General features: G+C 43.9%; 1 protein-coding gene across 1 annotated transcript in view; it reads left to right on the top strand.

The window, feature by feature from the left end:
- LOC143957704 (cytosolic phospholipase A2 gamma-like) overlaps positions 1–12214 on the top strand; it is a 67519-nt gene that overhangs the window by 51145 nt on the left and 4160 nt on the right. Inside the window, exons 14-15 of the mRNA XM_077467396.1 lie at positions 4090–4247; positions 10989–11160. Coding sequence (XP_077323522.1) covers positions 4090–4247; positions 10989–11160 — 330 coding nt within the window. The remainder of the gene's footprint in view (positions 1–4089; positions 4248–10988; positions 11161–12214) is intronic.

Raw genomic sequence — 12214 nt, 5'->3', positions numbered from 1 at the left:
TATTGTGACTGCGACATTGTCGGGGACCCATCGGACATTTTTGACACATTTTTGGGACCATTGTCATTTATACAGTAATCACTGCTATATAAATGCAGTGATTCCTGTGTAAATGACACTGGCAGTGAAAGGGTTAACCAGTGGGTGGCAGTGTAGGGGTTAAGTGTTCCTAGGGGTGTGTTACTAACTGTGGGGGGGTTGGGCTTTCATTTAGTGTACACTGATCTCTGCTCCAATCACATGGAGCAGAGATCAGCGTCACTAGTTGCTAGGCAGAATGGAAAAATGTTGTTTATACAGCATTTCCTCCATTCGGCCGCTCCGTGAGACGATCGCGGGGATGCCCGCGGCGATCGAGTCCGCGGGTCCCGCGACCGGACTCACGGGGGTCCCGACCAGCGCGGGAGCGCGCCGCCGGTGGTGCGCTCCCGATGGCAGGGCGGCATCGAATATTGGACGTACATGTACGCCAATATGCCTGCCCGTGCCATGCTGTCGACGTACATTGTCGTGCGCTGGTCGGGAATCGGTTAACAACCTAAAGTTTGTGTATGGCTTTACATATTCTCCTATTCTGAAATTCTGAAAATATTTGTAAGTGTGTCTCTTTTATTTAACTTAAAAATACTGATGAACTAATAGAATGCTCACAAGGGCACCTGAACATGTTTTGACTTTCTTTTGTGTGATAATATTTTTCCTTTCAATTAGTTTTTATTGGATTTTATTGTTTCACAATAGATGAGAAAACAGTAGAGTTAAGGCACTTATTACACTGCGCACAACCTGGTACATGAGCTCAATTCCCAGTAAATAATTTTTCAACAAAGATCTTGCTCAAGGTATTAATATGGAATAGGTAGTGGAGAAAAGATAAAGTTAGTAACGTAACATAAAAACAATTTGTCAATTCAACAAACACAGTTAGATACTATCATGTCACACTGCAATCATATAAAGAGTGGTGTCCAATAGTCTGAGAGCTTCAAATACCCCACCAGCCAAGGACACCATTGGTCAACAATGGCCAAATATTTACCAATACTGGACGCAAAGAATACTTCATTTGTTCCGTGGGTATTTGTCGTTTGGATAACCACCTCTATAACTGGGACCTTAGATTCCTTCTAGTAGTCCTTCTAGTATCGAACTATGGTGGTGGTGGTTATTAATTATTTAGAAGGGGAGATTAAGGGGGGATATGATCAACATGTACAAATATATAAGGGGTCCATATAGTGAACTTGGTGTTGAGTTATTCTCTTTCGGGTCAACCCAGAGGACACGGGGCACTCTTTACATCTAGAGGAAAAGATTTCATCTTCACATACGGAAAGGTTTCTTCACAGTAAGAGCTGTGAAAATGTGGAATAGACTCCCTCCAGAGGTGGTTATGGTCAGCTCAGTAGGTTGCTTTAAGAAAGGCCTGGATGCTTTCCTAAATGTACATAATATAACTGGGTACTGACATTTATAGGGTTATTTATAAGTTGATACAGGGAAAATCAGATTGCCTCTCGGGGATCAGGAAGGAATTTTTCCCCCTGCTGTAACAAATTGGAGTTAGTCAATCTGACTAACTATGTAACCTGTCAGGCACTTGTGCCCCTATGCACTCCCGAGCCCCCAAATATTTCTGGACCATATCACTTTTGAGCCATTGTGGATCATTTGGGGCTGTGTCACTACCACCCCCATTATGGACATGAGCTGCCCCGTGCTCCTTTGTATACACAGAGCTGAAGAAGGTATTTAATAAATGGGTGTCCAGTTTGCTCCTGGTCCTTTAAGGGGGATTAGGCTCCCTCCAGGTCCACCCGCCCCTCATCTATCCTTTTAATGCATGTGCTTCCACTGTGGAGATGCTTACAAACATAAATTCATTAGCATTAGGACTACAAGCATACACAGGGTGCCATGAAGAGGCCTTGCAGCTTATGCATGCATTTGCAAATGTGTGCTAACTAAACCCCTGTTTTTAACGCAGACTGATGGACAGGTTAATTTGGTCAGTTAGCAGACTGGTTGGTGAGTTGAGCCATGGTATGTTCTGTCTTTGTTTTTCATATTTAATAAATTAGCCTTCTCTTTGTCCCCAGTCACCCACTCCAGATTATCTTGTAAAGGGCCTACATGCTCAGACTTGACCTTTTTTCTATTAATATATTTGAAGAATTTTTTGGGGTTTGTCCTGTCTTTTGCAATCTGACTTTCGTTTTAAATTTTTGCATCCTTGATTTCCTTTTTACATATTCCGTTATATTCTCTGTAACATTTAAATGACAACAGTGTTCCTTCATTTTTATATTTTTTAAAAGCTCTTTTCTAAGTTTATAGCTTTTTCTTAACTTTAGCAGTGAGCCACAGGTTTTGTTTTTAGCCTTTTAAACTTCTTGCCCATCGGAATATACTTTGCAGTGAGATCACAAACAGTCTTTTTGAAGAATTCCCATTTCTGTTCTGTGCCCAATGATGCCAATATTCTCTCCCAGTCTAAGTCCTGGAGAGCGGCCCTCATCCTTGGAAAATTTGCTCTCTTGAAGTTAAGTGGTTTTATCTTTCCCGTATGTATTTCTTGTTTAGCGCTAACATCAAATGAAATCATATTATGGTCACTGCTACCCAGGTGTTCCTTTATCTGAACATTAGTAATACGCTCTGCATGGTTTGAGATTACCAGGTCCAACAGAGCATCATTCCTAGTTGGGGCATCAATAAACTGTACCAAAAATTGTCCTGTAATAGGTTTATCATTTTTTGCCCTTTAACTGTCCCAGCAGTGCCATTACCCCAGTCAATTTCTGGGTAGTTAAAATCCCCCATTATTATCACTATCCCAGCCTTTGTAGCCCTTTCCATCTGTGCAAGGAGCTGAGTCTCCACCTCTTCATTAACATTGGGTGGTCTATAACAAACTCCAATGATTAACTTTGAACTACACACATCTGTATGCAGTTCTACCCATAATGCCTCAGACTCATCACACTCTCCATCCACCAGGTCCTCTTTCAAACTTGCTTTGAGATCACTTCTCACATAGAGACAGACCCCTCCACCTTTCCTTTTTACCCTGTCTCTCCGAAAGAGTGCATATCCAGGAATATTAATAGCCCAGTCATGTGAGGAATGAAGCCAAGTTTCAGAAATACCGATTACATCATAGCTCTCCTCATGCGCCAGAGCTTCCAACTCACCTATTTTGCTTGGCAGACTTCTGGCATTGGTGTACAAACACTTTAATGCATTATTACATTTTGCTCTGGTGTTTTTCATATTTTTAGTAGTACAAATGACACTATAGTTTCCAATGGCTGTTTGCAACATGGGAAATTTCTTGTCACCTGCCATATCCCTCCCCCCATCTATCCCCATTCCACCCTTCATTAATGTCTGACCCCTAACTGACCTGTCTGCCCGATATCATTCTGGTTCACCCTCCCCCCTCAATCCTAGTTTAAATAGTCCTCCAGCCTTCCTATAAACCTCTCCCCCAGCACAGCAGACCCCCTTCCATTCAAGTGCAAACCACCTTTAGCATATACGTTACCAGTGTAAGGGCTGATCTGGACTTCTGATGAGCTGTGAGGAACCCAGTTGTGGACTGGAGCTGGGGCCAGCAGGAACAGGAAACTGGAACCCGGACTAGGAGAGGAGGGGTATTGTAGTCCAGGAGCTGGTAGCAGAATTCCTCCCAATGATGGAGCACAATTCCTCCCAAATGACACCAATGATGGGGGATTTTGTACTTCTGAGGTCCAGCCCCTTAACGTCTGAAGGACAGTAAACCAGCCCTTTGTTTAGAAAGTTTGGAGACCCCTGGGATAGATGTATGACATTAATCAGCCACCTAGTAGCGTCTGGCGACTGATGACCTTTCGTAAATCCCGATTGGTCTAAATGAATGATGGAAGGTAGTATATCCACCAGCCTAGTAGCTTGCAGTTTAGCATACATTTCCAGGTCTTTATTCAACAAAGAAATAGGGCGAAAACTAGTACCAGGATCCTTCCCAGACTTTGGTAGTGCAACTGTTAATGATTTGAGTATTTCAGCAGATATTATAATTATTTTTATTGATTTATTTTGTAGATAAAATCCAGGAAAGCAGCGACCTCTTTGATAAAAAGCAAATCCATCTGATCGATGCCGGGTTGGAAATTAATACTCCGTACCCCTTAATGTTACGTCCTCATCGCAAAGTAGATCTGATTTTGTCTTTTGACTTCAGTGCAGGAGATCCATTTGAGGTAACCAAATGTTATAGTCATTCAATGCAACTTGCCAACAGCAGATATAAAATGTAATGAAAAAGTCATTAAATAATTATGGGAAAGGAGCTGAGCTGCCCTGGGTTCAGTTCAAGCATCGTTCTTCAAGCTCAAACCGTAATCCCACTAAAATCAATAGGAGCCAAATCTGTCATACTAAAAATGCCCATTGATGGGGGGCGGGGATAAAAACTAGCATGGGGAGGAGAATACTGTTTTGGGGAACATGTATCAATGCAAAAAAACGAAAAAATGTGTGTGTATGTATATATGTATATATTATACATACACACAGTATCTCACAAAGTGACAATGTGACAACACTGATGAAATGACACTTGTCTACAATGTAAGTAGTGAGTGTACAGCTTGTATAACAGTGTAAATTTGCTGTCCCTTCAAAATAACTCAACACACAGCCATTAATGTCTAAATAGCTGACAACAAAAGTGAGTACACCCCAAGCCCCATATACACACTATCAGTTTTTCTGCTGAGTTTTTCCTTCAGGTTTACCAAAACCATGTAGTAAAAGGGCCGGCCTGATTGCATACACATTGAAACTCTTAAGGTTTGACCTCATATTATATGGTTTTGGGAAATCTGAGGGAAAAACTCAGTAGAAAAAACTGATAGTGTGTATGGGGCTTAAGTGAAAATGTCCAAATTGGGCCCAAAAGGTCAATATTTAATGTGGCCACCATTATTTCCCAGCACTGACTTAATTTATATACAATGTAAACAGGGCTCTCCTCCTTCTGGGTGGACATCATACAATGTCCTCCCGCTCACACCACCCTCACCCATCTCCCTCGGACACAACACATCACCGATCAGGGTAAAGAGACAATGATATTGGCTCTTTACCATGTGATCAGCTGTGTCCAATCACAGCTGATTACGTGTAAACAAATGCTTGTTATTGGCATATCCTTTCCTCCGTGCTGTCACTGTGTGAGGAAAAGAAAGCTGATAGCCGGCTTTCGTGTTACAGGGGACATTTGCACTGATCAGTGCAGCCCCATCAGTGCCAATCAGCGTCCATTAGTGCAGCATTTAAGTGCCTCATCAGTGGAGCCTCAGCAGTGCCCAACAATGGAGCCTCAGCAGTGCCCATCAATGGAGCCTCAGCAGTGCCCCATCAATGGAGCCTCGATGTCTCTTTACCTTGATCGGTGATGTGTTGTGTCCGAGGGAATGGATGAGGGTGGTGTGAGCAGGAGGACATTGTATGATGTCCACCCAGAAGGAGGAGAGCCCTGCCCTGTTTACATTGTATACAAATTAAGTCAGTGCTGGAAACTAATGGTGGCCACACAAAATATTGACATTTTGGGCTCAATTTGGGCATTTTCACATCAGCTCCCATCAGTGCTGTCTCCTCAGCACCCCTTAAAGAGGAAGTAAACCCTGATGAGTTTACTTCCTCTTTCATTCCCTGCAAAGGTAAAGCATAATGGACTACTATGCATCGCATAGTAGCCCATTATGTGTCACTTACCTGACACAGGAGCCAGCGATGTCACCGCTGTCCCCTGTAGTCCGCCGCATCCATCTTGATGGTGGGGTCTCACAGCTCCGCCGCTGTCATTCGGCGAAGCCGCGATGACGTCACTCCTGCGCATGCGCACGGGAGCCGACACGCGCGGCATCTCCGTCGCTGAGAATGCCGCGCTCAGTGCGCCTGCGTGCCGCTGTCTACGGCGCATACGCCGTAGACAGCGGTGCCTGTTTTCGGGCAAATATCTCCTAAACCATATAGGTTTAGGAGATATTGCTTGGACCTACAGGTAAGCCTTAATCTAGGCTTACCTGTAGGTCAAAGTGGTTTGTAAGGGTTTACAACCACTTTAAGTAAAGAAGAAAAGTTACTTATCTGTAAAAGAGAAACAAAGAAAACTTTTAATTTTCAAAAGGTTCAGTCTTTTTTCATCAAAAACAAAAACAAAAAACGAAGTGTTGAATAAGTACCAGCAAAATAAAGCTAAAGATAAAAATTTCAGATGGGCGCCTGAGGGGGATGGGGTCACCCGTTTACATCACTGGGTGGCCCTGCCCTTAGCTATATAACAGCTGTCAGAGCGAAAAGCCTGCAGTCAACGAGAGCCTCCCATAGAGGCGGAGTTGTTGTGTTTTTTTTTTTCTCCAGTCCGTCGGGCGTCGTGATTGACGATGGAGTTACATTGCAGGACATTTTTTTAAATAAGGAATTGTCTCAAAATGTCTCTTGTAATTTTTACTATTTTTGACACTTTTTTTTTTGTGACATGGTAGGGGTACATTGTCCCTGTTACCAATTCACATAGGGGGGAGGCTGGGTGTCAGAAACCATGAACCAGACCGAGACAGAAGTACAATTAAATCACGCTTGTTTGTTAATAAAAAAATAAAAAGTTAGTCAGCCAGGCCAGAGTTCAATAACCAGATCGGGTAATCAGCCAGGCCAGAAGTCAGGGATCCAAGTGGAGGAACAGCAAGCAGGATAAGGAGCCAGAAGGGATGTCAGCAAGCCGATCTTTAAACGGGAACGCAGGAGATGGCTTCTTGTGATGTGACCGAGATGAAGGCAGAGATGAAGTGAGTTGGACACTTTCTAAGTAGGCAGGTCAGACGAGCAGGATCAGGAACAGCTGGTAACTGTGGAGAGAGATGAGAGCTGGCAATTAGCCGACAGTTGAGCAGCCAGCCCAGAGAAGGAAGGGCTAAGCCAGCCCTGACAGTACCCCCTCCTCAATGACCCCTCTCCCTCAGAGGGCCACCGGGCTTGAGGGGAAAACATTGATAGAAATCGCGAAGGAGGAAAGGAGCATGTACGTCTGAGGATGAAACCCAGGAGTGTTCCTCCGGACCGTACCGCCATCCAATGCACCAGGTACTGTATGCACCCATGGAACCTATGGGAGTCAACAATGGATTGTATTTCATACTCCTCATGGTTCTCAATCTGTATAGGGTGAGGATGTGGCACGAGGTGGTAAATTGGTTGCAGACCAACGGTTTCAATAAGGAGACGTGAAACACATTTGAGATGCGCATACTAGGAGGAAGGTCCAACGCGTAAGCCACTGGGTTAATCCTGCGAAGGATATGGAAAGGCCCAATAAACTGAAGTGAAAATATCGGTGAGGGAACACGAAGCCGGAGGTTTGCGAGTTGACAGCCAGACCCTGTCCCCAACCTGGTAGGAAGGCGCAGGCTGGCATCTGCGGTCAGCATGTAGTCTGTACCTATCATTCGCATGATGCGAAGCCTCCTGGACTTGTACCCAAGTGGAACGAAGACCACAGAGATGCTCCTCTAACGCAGGAATAATCTGCGGAACAAAAGTCAGGCAACATGGAAAGTTGGAAACCATAATTTGCCATAAATGGAGACAGACAATCGGGAGGCAGAATTCAAGGCACTGTTGTGAGTAAACTCTGCCCATGATAATAGGTCAGACCAGTTGTTACGGTGGCCAGAATTATCGCAACGTAGGAATTGCTCCAAGGACTGATTGGCTCGCTGTGCAGCCCATTAGACTGCGGGTGATACGTAGAAGAGAAAGCAAGCTGAATTCCCAACTGTGCTGTGCACAAAAGGCTTGCCAGAACCAGGAGACAAACTGACTACCCCTATCCGAGACTATCATCTTGGGTATCCCATGTAAGAAAAAGATCTCCCAATCAAAAAATGGAAGCCAGTTCCTTAGAAGTGGGCAGCTTCTTAAGTGGAATACAATGACACATCTTTCAGAACCGGTCAACCACCATAAGGATAACAGTGTTGCCTTGGGAGTTGGGCAACTCCACAATTAAATCCGTAGACATGTGAGTCCAGGGCCTCTCTCCATTGGGTATGGGTTGTAGGAGGCCCATTGGAAGGTGTTGGAGTCTTGCTCTGAGCGCACACGGAACAGGCAGCTACGAAGGCAGTTACATCAGCCCATAGACTAGGCCACCAGAATTGTTGGGAAATGGCCCAAATGAGTTGATTCTTACCATTCTCCCAAGGCAGCTGGCTATTCTGGGAAGTCTGAAGCACGACAGTACAGAGACTCTCTGGGACAAAGCAGCAGTCACAAGGTTTCTCAGGAGGAGCATGGACCTGAGCAGCTAGAATTTTGTCACCCAAAGGAGAAGTAAGACTGGTGCGAATCGTAGCCAGGATACGATCAGGAGGAATCGCAGGAACCGGAGCCGACTCCGACTTGGAAGTGGAGGAAAATTGTCGTGACAAGACATCAGCCCTTACATTCTTAGTACTGGGTAAACATGAGACAATGTAATTAAAACTCGACAAGAAAAGAGCCCATTGTGCCCTTCTGGGAGAGAGGTGCTTAGCCTCAGACAAGAAAGTAAGATTCTTATGGTCAGCAAGAATGAGAACCAGCACAGTGGTACCTTCAAGGAGATGTTTTCATTCTTTCAGGGCTAAAATGATCGCCAACAGCTCTCTGTCACCAATCTCGTAATTGCACTCAGTAGGTGACAATTTCTTGGAAAAGTACACACGGATGCATAGCGCTCTCAGAGTTAGGGCGTTGAGACAGAAGGGCGCCAACTCCAGTCTCAGAAGCATCAACTTCTAGGATAAAAGGCAATGTAGGATCAGGTGTGCCAACACAGGAACAGAAACAAAGGCAGCCTTGAGAGCCGCAAAGGCCTTAATTTACTCCGGAAACTCTGTAGGTTACCGTCCTTTCTGGTCATATCAGTCAGGGGCTTGACCAGAGATGAGAAGTTACGAATAAACTTCCGATAGTAGTTGCCAAAGCCCAGGACATGCTGCACAGGATGTAAACCCATGGACCGAAGGCCACTGTAGGACTGTCGAAAGCTTCTCTGGGTCCATCGAAAAACCAGCAGTAAAAATGACCTAGCCCAGGAATATAACTAGTTAACGATGGAACTTGCACTTCTCCAGTTTACAATAGAGATTGTTCTCTCTTAGTTTCTGAAGCACATGACAGACATCTGTGTGGTGGCTCTCCAGGAACTTGGAAAATATGAAGATATCATCGAGATAAAACACCACACATAACTGCAACAAATCTCCGAGGACATTGTTAATTCCTGGAAAACTGCCGGGCATTACAAAGGCCAAAAGGCATTACCAGGTACTCATAATGGCCTGTTCTGGTAATACAGTTTTCCACTCATCGGCCTCCTTAATCCGCACAAGATTGTATGCTCCTCTCAAGTCAAGCTTTGTAAAAACCATTGCTCCCTTGAGGTGGTCAACTAACTCTGTAATCAATGGAATCGGGGTAGGCATTCTTAATCGTAACACGATTGAGACTCCTATAATCAATACAAGGTCTCAGTTCACCCCTCTTGTTTTTCGCAGAGAAGAAACCAGCACTAGCAGGAGACGAGGATATGTGGATGAAACCTCAAGAAAGTGCATCTGCAACATACTCCTCCATGGCCTTATTCTCCAAGACCAACAAAGGGTAAACCCAGCCACGAGGGGGTATGGCACCAGGTTGAAGGTCAATTGCGCAATCATAAGACCGGTGTGGAGGCAAACTACCGGCTTGACCTTTGTCAAAGAAATCTCTAAAATTGCGTTACTCCTCTGGCAGGGAGGAGAGTGAAGAGGTACACAGGACCTTGGATACCTTCAGGAAGCATGTCTCACTGGATTGTGGTGACCAGGAGAGAACCTCAGCACGGAGCCAATCAAAGATGGGTTGTGCCTCTGTAACCAAGGATAACCAATAACCAGCGGAAACGTTAGTCCTTGGTCCTACAAATGTCCAGGAAGTAGAACTCCCCATAGTATATCAATACTGTATGCTTATCCTAAACAAGAATGCTACATATACAAGCCAAAAAAATACAAGGCATACAAAGTACTATAAACATGAAAACCCCACACATGCACATGCTATCTAACCTTTCTACAAATTAGCATTGACAATGGTCTGTATGAGATGGGATACACTAACAAATCACTTGGCTTGGGTTATACAGTAGTAGCTTCATGACCCCTGTAGTCAACAACTACAACTATTTTAAGCAATTGCAGAAATTGGGCTCTCTCCTAGTGTAGATTTAGTGTCATCCCCAGGTGATGAGCCTTCTCTGGCACAAACGTTACTTCTTCCTTTTTTTTTGTATATATTTAGCTCCTCTTTCAGATTATGCTGCTAGCCTTTTATTTTGAAAGTTTGGGTAGACATTCCCACATGGGCATTTCCCTGTAATGCTTCCTTTCTACATTAGTTTCTATGAGAAAAGCATTTTCTAATGCCAACTCTAGGTGGCATTATCGTCTCATACATGACCTGCATTAGTTCAAATATGTCAAAAGGTCAAGCTGTTGACTTTCATTGATGTGGTATGGGTGAAATATTTGACTCAAGCTCCTCTAAAACAATGGGAGCAGCTAAAATGTGTACATGGCCCATGAAATCTTTTACATTTGGCCAATATACAACATTAGTGTCTATGTTTCCATTGTATTAGAGGGCAGCATGTACAAGCATTGTTCCAGTGGTATCTGTATGAGAAATGTTCACACAAGAAGAGGTTTACTTCTAAAACAAACAGATTTTATATGCAAGTCTGGAAAATCACCAGACCTGTACTATAATAGATACAGTATAATTTACTGTATGTCAATCATAAAACACACCCTGAAATTTGTTTCCTGTGGTTCACTTAATTTTGAGCATAATTATTGATATTTTTTATGAATTTGGCACATTTTTATATATTTTTCTTTCTTTACTAGACATTGAAAGAAACAGTTAAATACTGTAAGGCTCACCAGATTCCTTTTCCGGAAATCGCTGAAGAAAGTTATGAGAGCACTCCAACAAAAAGTTGCTACATCTTTGAAGGAGATGGAAATGAGAAGCCCGATGTGATGCACTTTCCTCTCTTCAACATCCAGACTTGTGGAGGTGAGTTTACAGAAAAGTCCTGCAATATGGCTTGTGTTTTCATGTGTCAAAACTTGGATCTGAATCCATGATCCAGGTGGTGGTGCCTCTTCTTGCTGAACCACTTGAGAGGCTGAGTAGCTCCCTCTCTGATCCCTTAGAACAATCTTGCCTTGTATCTTTTTTTTTCTGGTGAACCTTGAGCTCTTTGCCCTTCCCATAAACTTACTATTCAAGCCATGTCTCTGACCTTACTGTTTTCCAGATTAGTGCTCTCTCCAAGTAATGTCATATCTGCATTTGTGTACCTGCATTTGTCCTCATCTCCACTACGATATGTTGCTGACCTTTAGCTTGTTCTTTGACTCCGCTTCTACTTGTTCCCAACCTGCAACCACGTGTTAGTGACCTTTGGCTTGTTTACTGACTACCCTTCTGCTTGTTCCCTACCTGCTATATCTGCTACTGGACCCGGCTTGCTCACCTCCTGGTGGGGAGACCCTGAGGACTGTGACCTGGTACTAACCTGCAGAAAAACCCATCCCCCCTATCAGGAGCTCTGGTGAATACCACTTAGTGTCTAGATCCCGCACCTTGGGGGAGTCCGTGTTATCTGCCAGTGTGACCTTCTTGTGTACTTATCCAGAAGGTTGGGGGGGGGGGGGGCTCTACTGCGATAGCTACTATAGTTGTGTAAAGTGTTGCATGACAATTGCCAGTTAAAGTAGCGCAGTGCCAAATAGCAAAAAATGTCCTGGTCATGAAGGTGGGTAAAACCTTCCAGAGGTCAAGTGGTTAAAAACGTGGACAAACCGACAATCCATTCTTATATGGGAAGAAAATAAAGTTCTCATTCTCAAGTAGGGATGAGCCGAACACCCCCCGGTTCGGTTCGCAGCAGAACATGCGAACAGGCAAAAAAATTTGTTCGAACACCGTTAAAGTCTATGGGACATGAACATGAAAAAACAAAAGTGCTAATTTTAAAGGATTATATGCAAGTTATTGTTAGACATGTGCAAAAGGAAAAAATTTGTTTAGTTTCGTTTAGTTTTAATTCGTTAATTAATTCTGT

The sequence above is a fragment of the Lithobates pipiens genome, unplaced genomic scaffold, assembly GCF_037356315.1.
Source record: "Lithobates pipiens isolate NorthernLeopardFrog02 unplaced genomic scaffold, aLitPip1_a1.2 Scaffold_55, whole genome shotgun sequence".
Lineage (NCBI taxonomy): Eukaryota > Metazoa > Chordata > Amphibia > Anura > Ranidae > Lithobates > Lithobates pipiens.
This window is presented reverse-complemented; position numbering and strand designations above follow the sequence as displayed.